Source organism: Centruroides sculpturatus, unplaced genomic scaffold, assembly GCF_000671375.1.
Source record: "Centruroides sculpturatus isolate CEXI.00-Female unplaced genomic scaffold, Cexi_2.0 scaffold408, whole genome shotgun sequence".
In the NCBI taxonomy this organism is placed as follows: domain Eukaryota; kingdom Metazoa; phylum Arthropoda; class Arachnida; order Scorpiones; family Buthidae; genus Centruroides; species Centruroides sculpturatus.
Genome location: NW_019384597.1, coordinates 540,706 through 567,678, shown reverse-complemented (window position 1 = coordinate 567,678; position 26,973 = coordinate 540,706). Strand labels below are relative to the sequence as shown.

The 26,973-nt window shown below is 33.7% G+C and overlaps 2 protein-coding genes and 1 pseudogene across 4 annotated transcripts in view; 1 reads left to right on the top strand and 2 right to left on the bottom strand.

Moving 5' to 3' along the window:
- The window catches only part of LOC111624906 (cystatin-A2-like), a 39,831-nt gene extending 32,649 nt beyond the window's left edge, over positions 1–7,182 (top strand). Inside the window, exon 4 of the mRNA XM_023367889.1 lies at positions 6,252–7,182. Within this exon, the coding sequence (XP_023223657.1) occupies positions 6,252–6,374 (123 nt within the window). The 3' untranslated portion in view covers positions 6,375–7,182. The remainder of the gene's footprint in view (positions 1–6,251) is intronic.
- A 1,488-nt stretch (positions 7,183–8,670) lies between these two features.
- On the bottom strand, positions 8,671–25,918 carry LOC111624904 (probable Xaa-Pro aminopeptidase P). Of its 3 annotated transcripts, none has more exons than XM_023367886.1 (20): positions 25,770–25,918; positions 18,147–18,253; positions 16,043–16,147; positions 15,901–15,964; positions 15,457–15,659; positions 14,575–14,722; positions 13,000–13,095; positions 12,401–12,482; positions 12,222–12,303; positions 12,043–12,153; positions 11,888–11,974; positions 10,633–10,745; positions 10,414–10,563; positions 10,283–10,343; positions 10,152–10,221; positions 9,792–9,896; positions 9,636–9,710; positions 9,116–9,192; positions 8,949–9,047; positions 8,671–8,872 (listed from the first exon to the last, which is right to left on the bottom strand). In XM_023367886.1, exons 1-20 carry the CDS (start codon positions 25,825–25,827, stop codon positions 8,726–8,728), a joined length of 2,040 nt encoding a protein of 679 aa, XP_023223654.1. In that variant the 5' UTR covers positions 25,828–25,918; the 3' UTR covers positions 8,671–8,725. The 3 variants fall into 3 exon arrangements, with proteins under 3 accessions (XP_023223654.1, XP_023223655.1, XP_023223656.1); XM_023367887.1 differs by lacking the exon at positions 25,770–25,918 and adding an exon at positions 23,415–23,531; XM_023367888.1 differs by lacking the exon at positions 25,770–25,918 and adding an exon at positions 19,358–19,559.
- LOC111624905 lies at positions 20,894–22,175 on the bottom strand (annotated as a pseudogene).
- Positions 25,919–26,973: the final 1,055 nt, after the last annotated feature.

Sequence of the window (26,973 nt, the reverse complement as noted above, 5' to 3'; positions counted from 1 at the left end):
AGACTGTTTTTCTAAGTAATCTAGAATCTAGCTGCAAGGACCCGCTTCGCTGGGCAAAAAGTAACGATAGTGAAGATTAAGATAATTACATTATAGCCAATCTTACCCGTTTTCACAGAATGCAAGAATTAGGTCCCCCGTCTCCAGACTAATTAGAGAATTTTTACGTCCAGTCAAACAAACTATTTTCAATTTGATCAATTTTCTGGAACATTTACAATCGTTCTATAATCGAACCAATTCAAATTCAAAAATTTTTTAAATCGAAATAGAAAATCTTTCACTTTCAACCACTTTCAAGCCCATATCTCCCGCACCCTTATAGCTATCGAGATGCACCACCATAGTGCATGAATGGAGACTTGGGGCTACTACCACATACTAACACCATTCGTGTGCAATGTGTAGTTTTGGCTAAAAAGTGAAGTATAGGGACACACACGTCCATTTTTATATATATATATATAAGCAAAAATGCTTAATTTTGAGGGTAAGGGTGGTTTTATAAAAACTGTAAATGCTAATAACAAGTAAAATAATCATAAAAGTTTGACATTACTTGAGATGTGATACATGTGAGAAGCTGGAGGTTAGAGAGTAATACTCTAAACCCTTTTTCTGACGTCTGGGATGGTAAGTCCTTGCTCAATTGTCACTGGATGGCTTGGATCCAAGTGACGAGGGGGTGGATATGCCGATAGGAGTTTGCGATATACAAGTAAGAGCTACCATCATAAAAATCAACAAATTTAATATAAAATAAATGAATACAAACTATAGGATTACAAACTTGAAACAAGATTCTAGGATGTTGCATTTCTAATTATAGGCCTCTGAGAGACAGAGGGTGGGGGGGTGTGTGTGTGTACAAAAATCAGTTAATTATCATACCTTGTTGCCATAGTGTCGGTCGTTTCTGCAGTAGACTATCCGGGGAGGACTGGGAAGACAGTCTGGAAGTCGCTTACACTAGCCAAAAATATTCCTTAGGGACTGATCACATTGGAGGGTAACACACCAAAACCAACAGATAGCTTTTTGTAGGATGATCACTTATCATATGATGAGAGCTGGTGGTCACCTATTCCATGTGGTAAACTTTGCCTCGAGTATGGCAGGGCAAGCCAAGACTATCTATGGCTTCTGCGGATGTCCGCCCACCCTGATGATCAACCACATGGAGGAATTTGGTCTCGTGACCTTGTGTTTTGTAATAATGACACCTTTGTGTCATCGCAGGGTCGGTTAGGGTGGTGGGAACTTGACTTGCTGTTCTCTTTTCATTGCTATATTGTTTAACTTTCGACCTTCACACTCATCAGTAATAATTTGTTATAACTTTATTTCAATACTTTCTCAGATTGATGAGAGAGGGAAGGGAACTTGTTGCGTCAAAGACCCCCCCTTTTACATGAGTTTTCTAGTTGATTGTTTACTATTAAAATAACACCTGCTCATCTGTTTTCTTATTTCTGTGGGAAACAGATGGAATAAGGAGAAATTTCTTATAACTTATCTATTTGCTAAAATTTACCAAAAGTACACTCCCTGGATCTTGTATATGCAATCTCCTTTATCTCCTCAATCCCTTGACCTTTAACCACCAAAATTTAATAGCATGAGTCCCCCTAATACACAAACCTCCCTGCTTGATTTCAGACATTTTTGACAAAAATTACAAAAGTTATTAAACTTCAAAGAGGATGAACAAAACTGTGCCCCCACGCACTCACAAACACTAACATCCATACATACAGGAAAAAAACCCCAAATTTTTTTGCATTTCTTGATATTTCAAGGCTTACTGAGACCAACAATGTAAAAATCTGATTGATTGCCTTACTTTCCCTCTGTTATATATAACAGAGCCAAGAAAATAGAATATATGATATAGCTTGTTCAGTTCTTAAGTGAAAAAAAATTATAAGATATCTTAAGATAGGAAAGTTTTTCCCCTTTTACAAATATGATTCAATGCACAAAACATTTAAAATGTTGAAAACATAATTTTCAGTAATGATTTTGATGATAAAATCAAACTTGGAAGAAAGAGTATTTTTAATTTTGTATGTTAGATGATGATGATAGAATGATCTGATAATCATGATAGAAAATTAAAGAATTTCTCCCAAATATACTCTGCAACTGTGATGAAGTAGAAATGCTGTTTTCCTAGAAATATTATCAACAAACAGACCATTGTTTACCAGTATTCTAAATGTATATTTGTATTTGTCTATAAGATCCCTAAATTATATTCATTTGTATTTATATATTTTCATGTCTGGACTTGTTTGCTAAGAGCTTGGTGTGTCTTTTTATAGCACAGAAATCAGTTGTATTTTAATATTGTGAGATTCTGGACACACCCTAATTAATTGAAATTTGATGTCAAAAACATAAATTTTTGAAAGTAATATTTTTCTGATTTTAAATAAAAGAATTTTAAGTTAAAACGAAAAGGAAACTGGTAAAAGTCACTTCCTTCAACGGAAGTTCGACATTTTTTTGTTTTCCCTTATCTCCTAAAATTTTAGTCACCCTGGGAACAGTCAACCCCTCTGTAAACCCCTACTCATCCTAAACATGTGGGAATAATACAATTCTCTGATTGGAGAAAAACATAAAAAAAAGGGATTCATGAGTATCATTCAGGGAGTACGCCAGAAGATCGCAAGGAGGACAGATGTATTCCATACCATCTCCATATGGCCAACGCCTATAACTGAATCTCAAAGTTTCTACTAAATGAGTTATTATATGTTAAATATAGAGAAGAATATGTTTATTGATGTGTTTTTAAAGAACTAACTAAGATAAGAACATTCGTATTAATATGAAATACAGAAGAAGATAATCATATTTTGAGGTAGTATGATTTTGATTGAAATTGTGATCTCTCTCTCTCTGCAATGGTACGAGGCGTGTTTTTAAAGTAAGTACCGTTTTAATATAACGCCGCTGGAGCACTGCAGTCGGCATTTAGCGCATGCGCGCTGCATACCTACATCTGTTGGGAAGCCACAAACGCCATTACGGAGCCAGTTGACTGTGTTTACTGTTGTTTGTGTGTTATTGAAATGCCACCTCTCATTGAGAATCCCGCCAACTGCAAAGTGCATGCCGTTATTCCTTTTCTCAGTGCTAAAGGCTCGAAAGCGGTTGAAATTCTCGCCAAATCAGTGAAGTTTATGGTGAAAGTGTTATGAATGATGGAATGGTACGAAAATGGGTTAGGGCCTTTAGTAATGGCCGCACAAATATTCACGATGAGGAATGAAGTGGGCGACCTTCAGTCATTATCGGCGATTTGATTGAAAAAGTGGACTGTAGAGTGAAAGAGAACAGACAATTCACGATTTCATCTTTATCTAAAGAGTTTCCTGCAGTTTCAAGAAGTGTTCTCTATGAAATTGTGACTGGATGATTAAATTATCGGAAGTTGTGTTCCCGTTGGGTGCCGAAAATGTTGATGGAGGAGCACAAAACCAAACATTTGGCCAGTGCATTGACTTTTCTTGAGCGCTACAGTGACGAGGGAGATGATTTTTTAAGCCGTATTGTTACAGGCAATGAAACGTGGGTAGCCTACGATACACCGGAATCAAAGCAACAATCCATGGAATGGCGACATTCATCATCTCCAAGGAAAGTCAAGTTCAAGCAAACAATTTCTGCTCAGAAAATCATGTGCACGGTGTTTTGGGACAGATACAGAGTATTGCTTGTTGATTTTTTGCCTCATGGTGAAACGATCAATTCAGTTGAATACTGTGAGACTTTAAAAAAACTGCGCCGTGCAGTACAAAACAAAAGGCGGGGCTTACTGATCAAGGGGTGTCGTTTTGCTCCACAATAATGCTCGTCCACATACGGCAAATCAAACTCAAGACCTAATCACATCATTTGGCTGGGAACAATTAGACAACCCTCCATACAGTCCCGACCTAGCGCCGAGTGACTATCATTTGTTTCTGCATTTGAAGAAGCATCTGGCAGGGCAGCACCACCATAACAATCACGACGAAGTCAAAACGACCGTTCTGCAGTGGTTGTCTCATCAGGCAGCAACATTCTTTGAGGATGGAATACAAAAGCTGGTCCCACGATAAGTGTCTCAATATTAATGGGAATTATGTAGAAAAGTAGTGTAAAATATGGGCTTTCACATAAATAAAAATTTTGTTAAAAATGTTTGCTTGTTTTTTTATATTTCAAAACAGTACTTACTTTAAAAACACACCTCGTATAATTAGATATAATTGAAGCTCCATTTTGTATAGTTTTTCTTTGTTTATTAAATACTCGTTTTTATATTAAGGTCTAAATGTCAGAATCAAAACATTTTATCATCTCCATCACTTTCCAATACGCGTGTTAATCCGTGTACGATAAAACTGATTAACTGGTGTCAAGGATCCTGATGAGATCTAGGATTCATCCCCTAGATCTTCCTTTTTAACATAATAGTTAAAGCCCACCACACTTGATTTATTTAGATAGAAAAGTCATTTTTTTTTGGACAACCCGAGGGCTATTCTAGAGAATAGCCGCCGATTAAGTGATACTAGAGTCTTACCTGCTCCATATCCCCGGCTAGCCCCTCACAATATGTTGATATTTTTTTATAAATAAAAAATTGATTGTGGCTGAGTAACTATAATACATAACATTTTTACTGTTTATATTGAACAAATGACCAGTCATTTATAAATAAATCATTAAAACAAAAATTTCTGGGAGAAGAAATTAGAATACAACAGTGGCATAGCATAGTGGGGGCGGCAGGGGAGGCCCACCCCGGGCGTCAAACTTTCACAATAAATAATAATAATATCTTGTAAAAATTTGAATCATTTTATTTCATATTTTTGTCGCACCTACGATTCGGACCGATTGAAATGAGCACGGAACTTTTTATTACTTATTCTGTGACGAAACTTTTACTTTTAGCAGATAGGGGATGAAAGGCTACTCAAAGGCTACTCAAAGGTATCGCCTGGGGTGAAAATGGAGAAGAAAGATGATTTAGAGGAAAAGGCTGAAGGTGAAATTATAAAGGAGGATAGGAAAGGGGATGAAACGGAAATCTCAAGGACACCTGTATTGCTTTTATTTAAAACAAAATTAAAAATTTACATACAGTTGTGAAACAGTAGTAAAGAATTACAGAAGCACCCTAAATGATTGGCACGCAAACATAACATATTTACAACATCCATTGTACTTACAATGAGAGAACTGACAAAGTTCCTTATGATAAGACAAACAATATGTACAAACAGAAAGATGCCCATGTTACAGAAGTGTCATAAGTGAGGGACACTTATGAGTAAATAGACAAAACATTGCGACTTGCAATAGAAGATCGACAAGACCATTAACACAGAGAAATAAATAAATAATAATAATAATAATATGAAACTGAATTTTAGTCTTTTAAATTGAGATATGTAAATAAGCGTGGGTGTCAGCCGCCTGGGGCGGAGAAATTTTCCTCCGCCCCAGGCGGCTGACACCCACGCTATGCCACTGGAATACAATATTTGTATTTTAGCATGTTTGAACTGGATGAACATTTTATTACTGTGCTTTGTTTTCTTTGGACATTTATCAAAAGAGGCATGCTTTGCTTTATGAACCCACTTACACTCTTGTTCACTCAATTGCTCTTACACCAAACCATATTCAAAGTAAATAATAATAAGTTTCTGAAGCAACACACTTCAGCCAACATTGTATCATTTATCAAAGCAATCCCAAAAACTATTTTTTATATTGTGATATATTTAAGAACTTTTGTCACTACTGTGACCTCACTATGTTGCTGATTGCAACCTCCAATCCTTCAATTTCAATTTCCTTTTAGGTTCATATATTCATTTAACAGGAAGGACTGATAAGATGTTGTTATGGTGAATATCCAACAAAAAAGGATATAATAGAGCTTCCTGACCATCCTTACTTCTTTGATCTTGCTTCTTTAGACTTTTTATTTATTCTCTAAAATGAAAGTCAGATTTCAATCAGCAAGAAATGAAAATTGCAGTGAAATAGCTTCCAAAACTGTTTTGACAAGGGATGTGAATGCTGGCAGAAATGTATTACTGCAGGCTGTTTTTGAAGATAGTATGGTGAAGTGTTGTTTAATGCAACTTAAGCAAAAAATTCAGTTTGTTTGACTCTATTTCATGTATACATTTTTTAAAGTTATAAATACTGTTTTATATGTAAAAAATTTTAATTTTTAGGTTCAAGTTGGAGATGGTGAACACCTTCATGTGAGAGCTCATAAATCATTTCAAGGTGAAGTCACTCTTTCAGCTTATCAAGAAGGAAAAGCTTTGGAAGATGAAATAGTGTATTTTCAATAACATTTTTGAATCATTTCTGTAAATGTAAAATCTGTTAAAGATATGTAAGATTATAATCAGAATCTTTATATTTATATTGTGAATTATCTGTGGATTATAAATGCATTTCATATATAAAATGTTTATTTTTTTAAATTTAATATTGAATTTGTTAAACTTATAATAAAGGAAGGAATTTAATAAATTTATATTTCTGTAATTACAAATTAAACAAACTTTATGTATAAATTCATAATAAGTTACAGTACAGTTGCCACTTGTATTAAAATTTTATTCTAGAATTTCTAATGATTATCTATAACAGGACTTTCCAGTGGGGTTAATGAAATTTTGAAAGGGGGTTTAGTGAGCAAGTTAGTTACAAATTGTATTTACTAAATAATTAAATATTAAATTAATTATATATGCATGTACAATCATTTAAAACTTCTTGAAAATATTTTCAAAACTTTCCAAATATAAAAAATTTTAAGGGAGTCAATGGAAAAAATTATTCTTAAAGGGTCAGTTGTGAAAAAGGTTGGGAACCTCTGATCTAGAATATTAAGATTTATGGAGAAAAGCATATTTATATGAGATTTAGGTAGACAAAAAATTTAAATAAATATTTTTTATATGACAAATTAGTTTCTAGTTTAACAGGATTAGATAGGAAGTTCCTGTTTTCTTCTAGATCTGTTTATATTTCATGGCAAGTCTCTTAATTTGTCTGTAATTTGCATTTATTACTTTGTGCAATTATAAAGTATTATACTCAAGAATATATATATACCCTAATATATATATTCTAGGGTATATTAGGGTTATATATATATATAACCCTAATATATAACTTATATATTAGGATTTTACTGAAAGTTTTTAACATTTTCAGAATAATTTTAATTCTGTCTTCAGATAAAAATATTTGCAGTTCTAAATATGGAATGAAAATTATAAAATAAACTGATGCATTTTCCAGACTGAATTATCATCAATATTTTATTTCCATTTGGTATGGAGTTACTGACACCTGTTCCTTGTGAATGGGACAGTTGGATTTATCATACATTTTTCAACTGCATACCCTTCCTCTCAGCAACTCTTCCTCTTTGTCTTTACTCTGCTTGATATTAGTTAGAGCTACCAGGATCAAGATAAGAAGTATTGTTAGATTACCAATCATTTTCTTTTACTTTGGCATGTAGTGTGCATTTTTGAGGTTGAGTCAAAAAGTAAGTTGCACTTGTACCAAAAATACAAGTATAAAAAATTTTTGACCCCTATGTTTCATTTGTATGAATTTATACAATCCAAGGGCTACTTTTCAACATAATCACCAAGCTTATTTATCCTAGTGTGGCAGGAGTTTTCCTTTTCCTTCTTGGAAGTATTCCCATCCAATATGCGATAACCATTCTCATGTTGCATTTGTGATGTCTTTCTCTGACTTGTATCAGTGATTTGATAGGTCTTTTATCATGGGACCAAACACACGGAAATCAAGGTCTGGACTGTAGGATGTTCTCATATAGTCCATTTGAATTATTCCAGTAAGGCCTTCATGATGCTCGCTGAATGAGGTGTGGCATTGAAATGCAAAAGTTTTCTCACTAATTTCCCTCAATTGGTGTTGAATTTTAGTGGGGGTTATGCCTTTTAGCCCACAAGAAGAGTCTCTGCATGAACTTCCAATTTGGATGCTACATCTTTCATGACTGAAAACTGATTAACCTCTGCAGTCACATCAACAAATCTATTCCTTGTAACCTGAAGTATTACCAGTATTGCCACCAGATTTTGTCTCAATATCATTTATAAACAAAAACTTATTGCACCAATTGCAACTTACTTTTTGACTTTTGCTCGTAGTTTTAAATCAATGCTAAATATTAAGTATTATTTATTACAATAAATATTTAAAGTAAACAATTATTTCTCATGTTTTATATATAATTATTAGTTATAATACTATTTTGAGGTTATGTTTATTTTATTACAACTACTGTATACATATTTTATATTTAATTTGTATTACTCCACTGTCCATCTTGGTGCAATTTGTGAATATAAATGGAGGTGATAAGTGGAAAATTGTAATTTTTCCCATCTTCAAGATGAGGAGAAAAATTAATTACTTTATAGTTTTATCCTTACAACAGTCTAGAATTTTTATATGAATACAAAACAAATTAAATTTGCTTAATTCATAAATTATATATTGAATTCTTATTTTAAAACATTCAGAAGTAAATGCTACATTGCATTAGAAGTATTTTATTTATCAATTTTTAAATAAGGAAATGTAACTTTTATCAACTAATATTTTGTAGAAAAAATTAACAAATATATATTTGTTAATTATAACTATTTTAATTGTCTTCAATTATGCAATCTGCAGATTTAATAAGATTTGTCCTGGACATCATCCAATTAAATGCTGTTATTTTATTTTGTTTAAGTAACTCTGTTCCAACAATTTCACGAATTTTTAAATTATAATTATTCAGCCAATTTATCTGAAATTTACAATACACACATTAGTTTTATAGAGAGAAATAAGTACAGTTTTGATGTATTAAATTTTTTTATTACCTGAGATTTACTCAATAAGTCATATTTTATTAAATGAGGTTCAAAGGGAACAAATGCAACTGGCTCAAATGTGTAAAATGTCTTGTTATCATACCTATACTAAAAATTGATAAAAAATAAAGTTTATTCAGACTTAAGTTTTATGAATTATAGTAGTTTATACTTACAGGTGGATCGGCTTCTATGACAGTAACAGTAGTCTCCAGTCTAATGCCAAACTTACCTTTCTCATAATAACCTGGTTCTAAACAGAAAAGATATTGTTTGTTGATCCATTTCATTAAAGGTGGCTCCACACATTTGATATTCAAATAATTGCCTATTTGTCCCTTTTGATTAGGTACAATATACAAGGAGTGGGAAACTACAAATACCAAGTATTAGTGACGAGTAAATCATCCACACTACTTGACATTTGGTGAATACCAAATGTATGGAGCCACCTTAACTTATAAAATGTATTAAATTATATTTAAATAATAATGTTTATAACTAACAAACAGTTTAAGATGAAGACTACATAAACAACCTATACAGACATTGATATTGTCAAGTTGTGTATATATATAATCATTATTATTTAATTTACAGACTTTGTTGTAAACTCTTTTAATTCTTTATTTAACCCCAATACAATTATATGAATTACATTATTCTAAATTAATACAAAAATTTTTTAATACAAACCATCTGATACAAACATCCCAAGTTCAAGTTCGGAAGCCTTTAAATACGTTTTTGGATTTCGAATACGAGTGGGACCTATAATTTAAAAGCATGCATGTTAAATTATGCAGAATTTATTCATTTTTTTATTGATAATCTGACGACGGAGATGTTTACCTTCGTGTACGTTGAGGAAATGCCCAATTCCGTGGCCTGTTCCATGCTTATAGTCGAGTCCCACTTGATATAAATGTCTTCTTGCAAATATATCAAGATCGGTATCTGAAAATCATAATTCGGGAAATATTTATTTGTGAAAATTTACCTTTTTATGATGCTTCTGCATTTGGTGCAAACCCAATTTGTTTTGTTTCTTTGCAACAAATGTAGAAGCATTGTGAGTAAACAAGAGAGATCAGTCTCTAATTTGATTTCATGATCTTGATTTCATCAAGAGCACAAAATTACACAAAACTGATGATTATAAAAAGAATTTCTGAGAGGCTTACAAAATAAAAGCTTTCAAGAGAAATTTACCTCTAGTTCCTTTTGGGAATATTGTTGTGGCAAGATCTATTACTCCCATAAGAATTCTAGTGTATGCTTCCTGAAAGTATAACTTGTTATAATAGTAGATTTTATATTATTTTTACTCTTATTTCACAAACCTTTTCAAAATCTGTAGCATTTCCAAAGTGGAATGTTCGAGTGGTATCGGTTGTTCCATCTCTGAAATAAAAATCAAAAGATAAGTACTCAAAAAAACGTTGTATAATCGAAAAAATGTTTTTAAACTTACAGATATTGTCCTCCTGTATCCAGCAGATACATGTTCTCTGTATCGATTGCTTTATTAGTTGCTGGTTTAGAAGTGTAATGAATTATAGCACCATTCGTTCCCGAAGCAGAAATACTGTCAAAACTATCGCCTCTGTTTAATTCCTGTTGTCTAATAATTTAAACTGAAGAACTTAAAAATAATTCTTTGGCTTTTTAATTCTTTATTGTATAAATTTACCTTCTGAGTTGGCTAATTGTTTCCATGGCTTTCAATTCGTCCCAATATTTACCATGTTTAACATCATCTTCCAGAAGAGCCACAAAGTCAATAACAACAACTGAATCTTTGATCTGGTGATTATAAATAATTATAATTATTAGATATTCTATAATAAGTAGCCTGCATCTGGATCTACACACACCGAATTTCCATATTTAGAGATTCAGATAGTTTAATTATGCATAATGTAAAAGATAGATTCCTTGAAAGTAGAGCATCAAGCAAACTCCTAGTAGTGATGTTATTTAGAATTATGATACACTAGAAAAATGGCATTTAATATAAAAATTGCCCATAATGAACCACATTAAAATGAAAATACATTAATTAAGGATTATCTATGTATTAGTTAATGATTCTTTTTATAGTATATAAGAAATATTAATGTACAGAGTGCAACAACATTCCTACACTGTCTTTTTTTACCATCATTGGGCTGCAATTTGAAAAAATTGTAGACATAAATTCCCTCTGTTGTCCACCCTTCCTTAATCTTGAGAATGGAGTTAGATACATGAAAGTCAAAACTGGATATAGAAAGCTTAGGACAGGAGGCCCCGATTAACTACATACAAACTTCCGATGCAAACCAGAAGTCATGTTATTTCGATTCAAAACTTTTCCCCCGAAAGGAGTTAGATGACCAGCACGACTTCATTGCTAATGGAAAGGTATGATGAATGGGCAAGACACTACAGTATTAATTTTAGTTGGAGAACATATATTTTAAATTAAATAAATTAAAAATTGCAGCCTGGCATTGTGATGATGTCACTAATTAATTGCTCATTCTTTACTTAAAATTATTTTTTCTCCATGTTCTGGACCTCCAACCTCAATGTAGAAGTCATTAAAGCAATTAATTACTTTTAGCACCAGTTGCAAGGCAGAATTAATAAATTTTCTATAGATATCTCAAAGTAAATTGTCACGTGCTATTAAGTCCTCATCCAATTCACTGTCAACTGAATTTGTGATCGGCCAGATAGTTGATGTAGTTAAGGTATTATCATACTGGTTTGGAGGATGCGAGATCAAATCCAGTTGAGCAATCCCAGGGATGTGTTGGAGGTGATCTTCCTGGGTCTAGATTCTGGGTGTTTTGGGAGATCAGGGGTGTTCTGGGGTTCTAACATACCCAAATCCATGGTCCAGGACATAAGGATTCTGTAGCCACTCTGGTCATACTGAAGAAAAATTCAAATATATTTACATGAGCATCTTTCATTCCTTGAATTTCAGTTGGATTTTTTACAGTCTTCATTAATAATACAGGTGATTCTTTGACTATTCTCTTTTCCTATTAACAAGATCACAAATTATAATTATTTAAGTGTGCAATTTCAAATCTAAAAAAACTGATCTTACTTCAGGAATTAAATTGTAAATAGCATAACTTGATTGTGAAGTAACTAATACTTTTCCTATTTTATCTGCTAGATTTTCTATTTCGGTATAGACGTCTGCATAATCTTTCAGCTGTAATAACAGCATTTCATTATAATAAATTGGGAAAGGAAATACTGATAAATATAAAGAATCTCTACCTGAATTAAATAATCTTCATTAGACGAGTTAGATAAATAATGTCTGACTTCATCCGTCATTTTATTTTGGTCTACATAAAACCTGAATAATGATTATATCAATTTGTAGATGAATTTAATGATTCTTTTATAATAATGTGAGCAATTATAATAAATTTTAATGGATTGAAATTCATTACCTCATTTCTGTTTGGCAGATGAGTGCGAAAGATTTGAAAACTGGATTGAACGGAACATCCGAGCCTCTTAGATTAAATAACCCTGAAACAAAATTTCGGAAATTGTTGGACTGATCAGAACTTGATAAGAAAATTAAGCTTTAATCAGAGTGAGTCTCAATATCTTTAAAACTGTGCTTTTGAAATGCACTGATTTACCTTTTAAGGTATATATTATTTCATAAAGCAGCAAAAACAAAATAATGTTAACCATTAAACACTGAGTGTATTTTTTTAAAATTTACCCTGTGTAGATGAGCCATAAACACTTGGATAGCACTAGACACGAGGCAGTTGAGGTGTCAACCTACCAGTTCAATAGATATGGGTTTGAATCTGGGTAGGAAAAGAAATTTTCTCAAGTGGAATGACCGGTTCTGTCCCACATCATCTATTTGCCCTGTTTGGGCACAGAAAAAGGACTGCCTTAGTGCCAGCAAGACACTTAAATTTTAAGGTTTATCACTTCAGTAAAGCATAATATTCTTGTAAAATTAAATCATTTTAGTATGAATTAAACCAAAATTTAACAGTCTGTTTTTAAATTGAAAATTACTCACAAGCTACTTCATCTAAAGCAGTCACTATGATACAGTCTGCTTCCTTATCTTTTATTTCTGTTCTGAGCTGATCTATTTTTTCTTCCAAAGATTTTCCTATAAATGCAATAATTAATAAACATTAATTTTGATTTTAAATTAACAATTAGTTAACGATTTTGAATATATTCAGTCATTCATAAAAATCTTTAGCAGTGAGAAAGGTTTTTGTGGTGATTATTTGTGGATTTTATATAGCAGTTTAGTATGATTTAACAGTTGCTATCATTTGATCTGTGTGATTACATATCACATAGATAAAATGAGTGATTATAAGTGAGCATTCTCAATATTTAACCAGTATCTATAATCTTTCAGCTGTAATAAAAGCATTAGATTAGTGATGAGCAACCTTTTCTGGATATGGGCATAAGTGAATTTTGTAGACTTCCAGCAGGTTACATGCATTTTATTTTATAAGAAGTTGCAGCCTGCTGAGTACCAACATACTCTGTAACCCATAATGCTAGATACTAAAATAATGTGTGCTAATAATATATATATATATATATATAGTTTATTCTCACATTTTTACTGGTTGAGTTTAGTTTGAATATTCTTTGTCATGAATATTAACATAATTGGGGTTGTGTAATGGCTCAAATTAGAAAACAAGACAATAAAATTGTTACCAATGCCCCAGGGTCACATATTTGGATCATGCAGGTTGCATGTGGCCTATGGACTCAGGTTGCTCATGATTAATCTATAAGATACTCAAAATGTGTTTAAACTGTTTGAAAGTTGTCAGGAGAGGAAGAAACACTGATCCTGTTCTCTCGATATTGAGAGCAATTGACCTAGCACAGTAAATCAAGAGATGCGCAAACACTATACAGTGTGTCTGAATCGAGACTGACATTTTAAATTGCAAAAATTTAGTGCATGAAGATAAATTCATTTAATGCATTGTATGTGGAAGACTAACTGTGTAAGTTTCTAGAATTAATTGAGATGTGCAGAGTAATTAGTTGTGGCAATCTATGGCCTCCACAATACTCTGACATTACGCCTCTAGACTCTTCTTCTGACAATACACGAAGGACAGAGTTTATGCCAGTACCAAAATCAATGACCTCGATGAATGTTGTATGCATATGTAGCATACAGCATGCTGTTGCTTCTGTTATGCCACAGATGTTGTCAAACACTGCAGGAAATTGAATATTGTTTAGGCAATCCCCGTGCAACAGGAGGAGCAAATGTGTAGATTTTATAATTTTGTGTATAAAGGAGTTAAGATAGAACTGTACTGATTTTTGCAGTAAAACTTGGTGAGTTTGTCTTCAAATTGCATACCTTATTTTTATTGTAGTTTTTCCTTAATTTTACTTATGGACTTTCAAAATGTGTCACTCTCAATCCAGATAATCTGTGTTATTTGCAAACCAGTTTTAATAATCTTATGCAAAATGAACAGATTAAAACTGGTTTTAAAATATTTGAGAAACACTGCAGTTACTTTTCAACAGAGAATTAAAAAATATATTTTTGTAAATTTTTATAACATTAGTGTTTTTAATTTTTAAATCATACCTGCATATTTAATATCATGAATAAATATTTTGTCTGTTGGAGGGGAAGGTCTACCATTGCTCTCTGACCAGATTTCGTCGATCAAATTTTTATAATCTCCTCTTAAAATCACTCCAGACTTTGCTAATTTTTCTTCCCATTTGATCCACTGAAAAAGTTTATGATATTGTTAAACAAAATATTAAATTATCAAAACAATTTACAACACAAAAGTTTTATTTCATAAATTTGGTGGCAATTTTAGATGCATGCAAATTTATGCATTTGTCTAGAGCAGGGATTCCCAACCTTTTTCATGTATTGAAAGAAGAATTTTTAAGAAAAATTTTTTCCATCAATCCCTATCTATATATTTAATATGTGTGTAATTTACTCATCAACTCCATTGGGAAGTCCCAAGGTCTATAGCCTTGCACTTTCAGGAGCATCAGATGCAAATGTATATTTATCGGTACTCAATCTTGGCCAGTTATTCAGATTTCAGACCTTGTACAATATAATATAATACAAACAGTATTGTTACAATATTGTACAAATTGTTACTTATATACATGCGTAGAGATTCAAATAATCTAAAACCACAGCAGCATTAACTACATATATATAAAATAACCCTTTTTTAACTTTCTACCATGTGGATGCTAAGAGGACCTTTTTAACCATATCAATTGCAGGCACACAATGGTGCAGCCCATTGTGTGCCTGCCGAAACCCAAGATGGTACTTCTGGGAGACAGGATCCAACCTGGTCATGTCAGATTACCCCCAAAAATTTTTCCGGGGTTGCTTGCCAGATTTGATCTTAGGACAATCCCTTAACCATTTCAGCCATCTCACTACCATCTCCATTTGTTAAAATATAAATCAATTTTAAAAAATTACAGTTTTTTGATTAATAAGACGAGGATCGGCTCCAACTACAGAACCATTTGACAGATTTTTGATTAACCACTCAAAAATTTCAGGAGTGTCATTTTCATTTTCTTTCATCAGTATCCAGTTACAATCTAACTCGTCTTCAGCTTGTAAAAAGTAACGTCCATCCGTCCAAAGGGCGGCTTTGTCCAGTAAAACAACTGCCGTTCCTGTTGACAAAAATAACATTATATAAAATCGAACTAGTTACTATAGTTAAGTAATATGCCTTTGACAGTGGGTGAAGTTGGAGAAACACTAACATTTTCAGACAGATTAATGGGCCATTCACTTTTATCTGTCCACACTTGAAAATGGGCATTAATTGTATCCAAAACATCAGTGTTTCTCTGTCACCACTGTTAAAGGTGTATTGTTTAATACGGTAGATAACATTGCTTAAAATCTTACCTGCAGATCCACTAAAACCAGATATGTAAGTTCTTCTTTGATCATATTTAGCAACATATTCACTCTGAAAATATGTTTTTATTTTTGTATTTAAGCTTTGCATTATGATACAGATTTATTGATAAATTTTAAAATAATTTACTTGATGTTCATCATCTGTAGGTATAATGTAAGCAGAATAATTGTTCTCCTTTATTTTCTCTCTCAGTTCATGAAGTCTCTCAGAAGTATTTACTTCTACGACAGGCTGTTAAAGTTTGTATTGGTTAATACAATATTATATAACATTGTTTTTTAATGTGTTAAATTTGTACTAGTTGCATCATTTTTATAAATTTTTAATCCACCAAATTATTGGAATGTAAAATAATGAAAATATTATAAAACTCTTTGTATATTTAAACCTTATAAAATTAATGAGCAGATAAGCATTTATTAGTAGATAGAGATGATCTAAGTCTCAATTTTTCCTGTTAAATTAAAGGCAAAAATCACTAAGAGAATTTTTGTCATGTCCATCATAGGTTTGGTCAAGATGGTGAGAAGACAAGGCCGATATGTTTGGATCAATTTGAGGGTCCAAGGTTTTGATCCCTTAGAATTTTTATGGTTTAGAGCAGGGGTGGCCAAACCGTGGCGCATGCGCCAAACTTGGCGCATTGGACGATTACAAGTGGCGCTTTAGTCAGTTCTGAGCAACATTGCCAGATTTGGCTTCTTTGCAATTAAGAATATTACATAGAAAATTAATTTTTTATAGTCTGTCTTGGCAAGTTCATTTGTTGCACAATTCGTTGCAATCAACTTTACAGATAAAATGAGTGTTCTCCACATAGTAAATTACAGTGTATGCATGTATGTTTATTTTCGATCAGTGCATAGGCGTCTAAATGACAGTGCTACCGTCCGGACAGTCCACGAGTCGGTTGGACTGCTACACCTGTTGACCTTTTTTTTTTTTTTTTTTTTTTTTTTTTTTTTTTTTTTTTTTTGCTTCTACGATTCACGATACATTCGCAATCGTGTATGCCACTAATGTCAAATGGGACTATTTTGTACGGGTAACTACACCACCACCGCATTTTTTATTAATTTTTTTTTCACACAACTGAATTTTGATCTTTTAAATTGAAATACCTGATTAAAGGGTGGCCGAAATTTTTCTCCGCCCCGGGCGGCTAACACCCACGGTACGCCACTGCGCATCTGAACTCGTCTATCAAAAAATTGGCGCATGGTATGCAAAAGGTTGGCCACCCCTGGTTTAGAGTGACAGAACAGATATTTCAAGTTGCACAAGCCAATGCCTTTGCCACTTGAAATATCTCTTCATTATATCAATTTTAAAGGTGGGAGTTGTTACGTACAGTACATCTAGTATATTTGTTTAGTGATTATGATGACGAAAACGATACAAGTCTCATAAGAATAGTAAGTAAACTTTATGCAGACACAAGTGATTTCTGCCTTTTAATCATGCGGTTCTTTAGATACTTTACAGTGTCCAAAACATTTTACTTGCATTAAATCTTTAATTTAATTTTGGTTTCTTGTTATCAATTGTTGTTTCAACTTGAATTAAGCCTGTGTGAATTGGGTCTTTAATAATATGATTTCATTTTCCTTTATTACCATCAAGCCTTTCAGAAGTGATCTGTAACAGAATGGCAGGAATAGAATTACAAGCAACTATCACTGGAGCTAGATTCTGGATCAAAAATATGAAAATTCACGCAGGAAAAATTGAGACTTTAAGTTAAATTCAATGCATAAATATTAATTTAGAATTCAAAATTGTATTTAAAAATAGATTAAGTTTGTTCATTGCACTCAAAATAAATTTAATAATTTTATTTAACATTTATTTGGTTTTAAGTATTCATCGAAATGTAATGATTCCAAATACAGGGTGGTTTGCTGGAGCTGAACACTTATTATGTGGAATATCTCTGTATAGAATGAAATGATGAGCATGAAACATGATTGGAATGATTCTTTACTTCATGATGAAGCAGTCAACCAAGGTATGTTTTACATTACAGTTGAATGTGACTATAGTCAAGAGATATTGAACAATGTTCAGTCGTTAGTGAATTGCTCTGTACTTTAATTTAATTTTAGAAAAAATTCAAAATTTCCGTATGAAAATTGTATGTAAATGCATTGTATTTTGTAATATAAAATACTAACAATGTTTTTAATTAAAAGGCAAGTTGAGCAATTCAGATTAACCGGAACCAACTTACATTTTCAACTTGACATTTTATTCCTTCACCCGTATCTCTCTCTCTTCTTATGATAGTCAATTCATTGACTTCTGAGCATGTCATAGGTGAAATAATCTCCAAATATACTAGAAAATAAAACATTTATCAGTTATGAAACAGAAAAAATGAATTATTTCTTTACACATTACGTCAGTATTGTGCTTTTTTCAATCAAAGTTTGTGGGAAACAAATGAAAGGGTTGCTCTTACTCCCGCAATAGCTCCATATCAGTATCTGAGCACATTGTCTTTGCCTTTTTTTTTCAAAGTAGTTATCTATTTGCTGTTTAGAGCAGAGCTTCTCAGAAAACATTTTTTAGTGGCTTCATTTGCATCTACAGAAAATGACCTGTGGTCTCATCTCTTTTTCATGGCAGCATTTAAAAATCCTATATGAAAGCATCTCAGTGGTGTGTTAGCCTATGGGCAAAAAGAGCAATTGCCTGGGGTCTCTACTAACTAGGGTCCCAAATCAAAGCTGTTATAAGAAAATATATCCCCCAAAAAATTCCCCTGAAGAAAAATGCCTGAAGTCAACACTACATGGGACCCTTAATTCAACTTTGTCTGGGCCCCATGACGTTATAACACACCACTGAAGCACCTCTTGTTTCATCTCCATTTCTTGTTGCAATTTACAGTGCCTATGTATAATTTTTCTCTTCTCTTTCCCATTTATTCTGTTAACATATCTAAACCAATACAATATTTCTTTACATATATTTTCGTTCACTTAGCATTCCTTCAACTATATCCAGATTTCTAACACAATTATACCTTGTCACACCATGCCACATTTGTGAAATAACAAGCAGTTGTATGGCTTTCAAGATATATTAAATAACTTCTGTTTGATAAACAATCTTTCTTTAAAATAATAAAAGAGCTGCACACATTTAACAAAACTATTTATCATGTAAATTCAATTATCATTCTCTTTTATGTTAATAGATTTCTCATTAAACAAATGAGGTTAGCTGTACAATTAATCACCCGTCTAAACAACCAGACTGGTAACAGGGAAGGCCATTTATCATTATGATGATTCTTATTGAATTAACCTTCGAATTTTTGAATTAATGTCTTTCACTGTAATGAATTATCAATGTTAATTAAATGTTTTCAATGAAAAACAGCAGCTGCATTCTATCAGTATTCACTAACATGAAACATTGTGACAAACAGTTTACCTTATAGTGACATTTCTCTCAGTTTGCCTGTCAATAGCTAATGATACTTCGTGTATTTCCTTTTTTTTCCCCCTGTAATGTGAAGTTTACTTTCATTTAGTGTACAACAGTGATGGGCAAACTACGGCCCGCGGGCCAGATGCGGCCCCCTGAAATGTTCTATCCGGCCCGCGCGACATTATTCCTAATCTGACGAGTAAAAAAGAATACAGGCTGTGGTGGTTGATGCACCACTTAACTTGAGTGTTCGTTGATTATATAAAATAACCGAAGCTTTATATCTCACCATAAAAGTTTATTTACAATCATGTACAACATTTTGTTTTACACCTATTGAGTAAAAGCTCGATCGGTTACAAGCATGCTTCGGTACAGAACATCCACTCGTCGTGCGTAGCGTAGCCGAAAGAGATTAAAAGAAATATGACGGACGGCCTGCACATGTTTTTATAGCGCCACCTGGATTTTCAGATGCAGCGCTAGGTTACAATTATATTGGCCCGCCTAAAGTTTTCTTCTTTTCCTTTGGCCCGCTCTTTAAAAAGTTTGCCCATCACTGAGTGTACAATATTTTCTTGAAGTATGCAGATTTTAATTAAATTAAATTCTGGAAAGTCACTGCTGTTGTGTGTAGTATTTAATAGGGCCAACAGAGTGGCCCAAAAATCAGTTAACTGAGATATATTTTAATAATCGTTATCGTAGGGAAACATGGAAGTAGAAGCCAGTTTCCTGTAGGAAGTGCTCCTAGGAGGTGTCTCCCCTTGGCCATGGCCATCTAGATACTTACAAAGCCAAAACTTGACGTCACAACCTGTCTTGTGCCTAGAGCCGGCCCTACCATAGGGCAAACGGAGCAACCGCTCCAGGCGCTATGCCCTAGGGGGTGCCTCAGTGATAAAGAAAATTAAAGGGTATAAATTAGGGGCAACGAAGGGAGGCGCCATAATAGGATTTCGCTCCATCCTAAAACTTGCCTCGGACTGGCACTGCTTGTGCCATCATTTTAAAAGTTTTCAAGTGACAATGAATTAAAGATTTATTTTCTATCATGTTCCGCCATGTTGTCTTCGCTAAGCCAGTGGTCGCGCCGAGTGCATAAAAACCACTGAACACCTGTAGTTGGTCGTGGGTTCGCGCCTGGCGAACGGGTCACGTGAGTTATCCGGGTTTTCTTCAAGTCAGCAACACCTAAATAGGGGCCGGTTTTCCATAAAAGACCTCCCGGGAGGTTTTTCTCTTGGCAGATTGCCCAAGTGTCGCGTTACCTTAATGGAATAAAACCAAACCTGTCTGACAAGTGAGTAGCATTTAATAGGAACGTACTGTAGAGATGAGTTTTGTAAAAGAAAAAAAAATTGTAAATACGAATAACAAGTAAAACTATTAAATCCAACCCCATTTGAAATACGGGTATAACATATATCAAATAATTTTACAAACGTATAATTTATTTAATTAATCTTAAAACGGAAATTATTTTACACCATAAAACAAATGAAATGTTTGAATGAAGATCATTAAAACAAGGAAAAATACTAGTGTAATATATTTAAAATACTATTAATATATATTTTTTCTCATTAATGTAGTGAAAAATATTTTGAATTTAGAACAAAAAAAATGAGTTCTTGTAAAATAATTAAAAGGAATCGGAAATTAAAAGGAGTCGGAAAGAGTCGAATCCTCGTCTGAATCATCAGACTCTTCCATTTCTTTGGTATAATAAAAAATAGCCCGAGGAATGATTTTCTCTTTAATATATTGGGCAGTCATTGAGTCATTTTCCAATACTTCGCTTCTCCCTTGCGAATTTTTTTCCTGCTTCAACGAATTGAAAAAATCAAAGAAGGAACTTTTACGAACGATCTCGGATGATTTTTCTGTTTCGTTATTCTTTTTAAACGCGGATCGTGTGATGTCCTTTCCTTCTTTCCAGTCGATATGGCATCCTTCGCATTCCACGATTTCGGGTCCGACAAAATCGAAAGGTTCTTCCGGATCTACTTGGCATTTTATGCGACATTCTTTCGTCAGCACGGGATTATTGAAATATTCGTTAGGTTCGAAGTGGAATTCTAAGACGAAATCCATCCGATTATCCGAAACGTACTTTACGGTTACTTCTTTGAGGTGTTTCAGAACGAGTTCGTCCTCCTCCTTTATCATGGGAGACAATACAGAATTCCGAAACACCGTCAACCAAAAATCCGGAATTCCCAGCTTTTCTCGACGTTCATCCACTTTATTTTTCGATTCCATTCCTTCCGCTCCTCCTTTGATGTCCAAAGAAGGCTGTCTGATTCCATTGATAATTTCGAACCTGGTTTTCAGTAATGGTTTATAGATATCTGCATACTTCGTCTCCAGTTGTTGAACTTCCTTATAATAATTCATTTTGCTGCTGAAGTATCGCAATTGCAGATTTCTTAATTCCAGGATGCGTTTCTTCACGTCGGGTGCTACATCCCGAAGAACGTAGGACAAATAATCCTCAGCACTATTATCATTTGCTTCTACAGGAATGGCGTTGGGCTTCATTTCCATGCTGATCGTGGAAATATCGTTGACACACGTAGAATTTTTATCGCTCATCCTTCAGACTTCTAAATTTCTTTTTCCCTTCTCTCAGATTCGAAAAGAATTGCCCGTTTAAATTTAAACTTATTCGAACTTTAAAAGAAAATAACCTCGAAACCGGTGTTTAACTTCAATAATAAATTGCTAAAACTTTGTGTATATAAATATTTCTGAAACAAAGTACATTTCATATATACATATATATAGACCTGCATTTTAATAGACTAAACTTAATACCAACAAAAATCCAATGACGATATATATAAATATTTATCGATCTATTTTTACTAGTGGCGACCCGATCACACCTTCATTGATTGATCGATGAATAATAATACTTGTAACAGGCAGTTCATCTCAATTTAGATCTGTTTCCACATTAAGGGTACTGAAAGGACCTTTTTAATCATAAATATTAATCTGCTGCTCTGAGAGATGACGATCGAATCCGGACAGAGAATACTAGGAATTTTTACGCGCTTTCTGTCCTGGTTGAGCCCGTCTCTCACCACCCAGCCGTCCCCTTGGTGAAATTCGCAATGGGTCTGGTAAAAAGGTCCTTTTAGTGCCTACTGAGTAGAAATTGTTAAAAATTAAAAAGTTATGCCTATAGATTCGACCAGGCCGGGTGGTTAAGGCCCTACCGCTCTGGGGAACCCGAGTTCGAATCAGGACGGGTCGAAAAAATCCCGGGATATTTTTGGGGGTGATCAATATATCGGGCTCTGTCCATTACCTTAATGGACTTGCAAAAAAAAAGTTCCTCATAGTTCCCTATGTTATTTTATACTCATAAAATAACGTAGCCAAGAAACAATCCCCTCAGCATTTCTATGGATAATATACGGGTCGTTGCTCTCTCTCTCCTAGAATCACACAGGGGGTCACTACATAAATAATGAAATAACATTTCTTCCGTGAGCAATTTAATGATTCCAAAGACATTGTGTATTCAAATTAGGAAGGCCTCCAGTGAACGAGTGAATAAAAACCATTGAACATTGATAATCGGTCGTGGGTTTGCGCCTGGCAACGGGCAGGTCACGTGGAGTTTTCCGGGTTTTCACGTTTGTAACACCTAAATACGAGGCCAGTTTCTCATAGAAAGTACCCCTCGCCAGATCACCCGCGTGTCGCTTTGCCGTGTACAAAAAAACAAAAAAAAAATGGCCTCATCAGTCATTACGTACATTACGAGGTATATACTTCACTTCCCTCGAAATCGAAAGTAAATCTCTTGTAATGTACTGTACTTTCGTTTTGAAATCGAAAGTACATTACAAGAGTACATCTTAAAGTGACGTCAGTTGCTATCACTTTCCTTAATTAACAGAACGGTCATCGTGAGTTGACCGTTCTCTTACGGAAAGTGAAAGTTAACACCTACAGTTAAGCATTTTAAACGTTCATTATAATAATACCGAGATTATTATAACTCTAATTAGCGAGATATGAATTAATATAATAATATACATACCAAACAAGGAAAGTAAAACAAGAAAATTGAATTTCATTTTCACAATTTGCATTCCTTACATCTAAGTTAACCTCCAGGTCAAGGCTCACTTCAGATGTTAGATACTACTCGTACACTATTTTTATAGCGATTTTGTAGAATTTAATCCTCTCGTCTAATGAATTACATCACTTGTATTTATTTATTGTGTCAATAAGAAATTCCAAACACAAATTTCCATTTTTAATAATTAAAGTGATGAGTCGCGTATTTTAATCTCTAAATTCCAATCGTTACGAATAGAACCGTGACAAGTAAAAACTGAAAATATGTTTTCATATTCGTGTGTCATTCTATATGTTATTTATGATAATATAGGGTATAATAAATCATAGTCTCGGACTGCCTATACGGTTAGTCGGTTTGCAGCTCTGGGGACTCGGAATCGAGTCTTGACAGTCGAAAAAAATCCCATAAATTTTTCGGGATTTATTGGATTTTCGCCCCGCCACCCGGTTCCCATTGTGGGCACTCACCAATAGACAGAATAGACAAAACCTGCGAACACTCGGTCTCCATTATGGGCACCCAACAATGGACGAAGTGGACAACACCCGCGAATACTTGTAGTCGGTCGCGGGTTTGCGCCTCAAAACAGGGCTAGCCACATGCAGTTTTCTGAGTTTTCTCCGTGTGTCTAACACCTAAATGGGCCAGTTTTCCGTGTGTGGCATCCCAGTGGCAAATTACACTCGTGTTGCGTTGACGTACATCAAATCAAAATCAATCAATTGTGGGCTTCAGTGACCCGTGACGGGTACGAAATATTAATAGAATACAAAAGGTTTTATCATATTCCATTAATATTTATTGTAAATAAGTATTTTAAATTATAATATTAATTTCTCGGTTGTTATACAGTAACATAACACGGGAAGCTGTTGTAATTGTCTCAAATTTTTAATTTCCTGTTAATTTCCTAGCTGTTGTAACGTAATGCGGGTTACTTTCCGGCTGTTATAATATATTGTTATCGTGTCACATTTGACCCTTTGGGTTTTTTGGAATCCCGATGTTTTGATATATCTTCTGAACCCAAAAATGTCAAAAAAAACTGATACCCGGGATACAGTGCGTGGGTGCTTCTATTTCATTTAATATCTCAGGATGGGGTAAAGATTAAGAAGCAAAATTTGGCTTAGTAACTTGTGTATAACGGGCATTGATGCCGTCAAATTTCGGTGGTTAAAGGTCGAGGGGGTAGGGAGATAGAGGGGGATGACGTGTCGTATCTCGAGTGGGATCAGACTTCACTAAGATTTTACTCGTTGTCATTTAATTTTTTTTATAAAACAAGAATTAAATAATAATCTGCATATTTAGATTGTGTTCTAAGAAATTTTTCTACAAAGGAGGGTGGGCGAAGTCCGGAGTAGCATAACTTTTGGCGAATGGAGTCGAGAAAACAGAATAGCGCAAACTTTCCTGTTAAAGCCGGGAAAGTTATGCAATTCAGTAATAATAAATAAAATAGTTTTACAAAGCGAAAACAGATGAGTTAAACTGTCAATTATAATGTGTCAACAGCTTAAAGTTTATTAAATACACTAAATTAAAATTTAAATATTTGAAAATTGAATGGGATTTTAGCTACAAATTTTAAAATTCTTAATAATTATATTAATTGTCAGCAATTAATATGGTTTAAAGTCTTTCCTGTTGTGATACAGGAAATAAATTAATGTTCAATAGTAAAACGATTCGAAAACTCATAAATAATTCAACTGTTTCCTCGAAATAATACAGGAAAATCATTTTACTATTAACTAAATTCGAAATATTGCAACTTTCGGAATACATTAAAACTGGTTTCTAAGATTTCTGTCATATTCAGAAACATTACACCAGTGGCCGAGTGGATAAAACCAGTGAACACTTAGTAGTGGTCGTGGATTCACGCCCGACTAATGGGCTGGCCACGGTTTTCTTCACGTGTCTAAACAGATTTTTCATAGAAAGTCCTCACCGGTGGCACCCCTTTGACAGATTGTCCATGGTTTGCTTTCCATTATTTCATCCAATCCGGAACAATTAGAATCCATGAAAACTAGAATATAAGTTTTTATATTTTCAGAATTCAGCTGAATTATGGATTAATGGATTTCTACCATTTTCAGTAACCTCAGAATGCACGAAAACTGGGTTCTAGAATTCTCAGAATGCAAAATAAATGGCTCTATTAGATACAGCAACGCAACACACGGGCGATCTTCCAAGAGTGGTGCATCCCGGGAGAATATTTTGAAAATTATATAAATAATTACAAGAATGATATCAAAATTAATGCTATGTTTTAAACAATACATTAATACTTACAGTAGAAAGTTAGTAAAATAAAATTAGAATTTCTTCTGTTCATTTGATTTCCCTTCATCACTGTTGAAATGCAAGCGACTGACTATACAGTAGTTTCATTTCATATTTCAGTTTGTTGTGCAATGAAATTCCATTTATTTAAAACAAGTTTACGTACGTTAATAATCTTTAATATTTTACCGTTTTTTCCCCCTTGAACTTTTAGTAAAGGTCAATCTGCAAGAACAATCGGTTCTTTGAAGTTCTCATACTTAAGAAAATGTTCAATATAAATTATTTATTTTATTTAATATTATATATTAAATAATTAAACATATATAAAAATTATTTTGATTAAATTAAGAACTGTTATAGGCTTTTTACCCCTGTCTTAATGTACACGTCCGCATACGAAACATACGACTTACTTGGGCTTGTATGTATGCATTTATACGCTCATTCAGTTAAATCTCACCCACGTAGATCACATTTTGTAACTTTTAAGTGACTACATAAAAAAGTGAACCCCAACCTCTAGGTCTTTTAATTACTTTTAAAGAACCTGGCCTAATTTCTTTACAGACATTACCTGAAAAGAAATTAGGCCCGATACACATGTATTGTTGTATTGTACAAATTAACACAGAGGGTTCAGTCAAGGCACCGCCCGGGTCTTATGAGCTTTAGCAGGCCTATCAGAGTGAAAAGAGCTAAAAATTGTCCGTTTTCTGATTAATTTTTCCAAATAATAAAATGTTGGCTATGAAACTAGACTTATACTAGATTATTTTCCTGCTTCAATATCATTGTGTATGAGCAGGGTCTCCGAAAACGTTTGAATCGCCCTTTATTGTTTGATAGTGGTCATCCGTCAAATTATGCGTCATAATGGACTTTTATTCTACTAATAAAAAATGTGGGTCCATTACTTCGTTTTCGAGTGGAGTTGGGGTCAAAGTGACAATGCCCATGCTCCCGACGCCATTTTCTTTTATAAATACCTATTTAATACTTTAGAAAATTGAATCTTTCCGCCCTCTGGCACTGAGAACCATTTTTTTTTAATCGTACACTATTGTGGGTTCGGACAGACTCACACTGCGGATGGGGGGATGGCAAAGGATAGAGTTACCACCCATAAAAAATTCCTGGGGTTCAACCAGATCCAATTTTGGGTCCCTCAGAGCAGTATGCTGACACCTAAACGCCTCGGCTATCGGGTCGT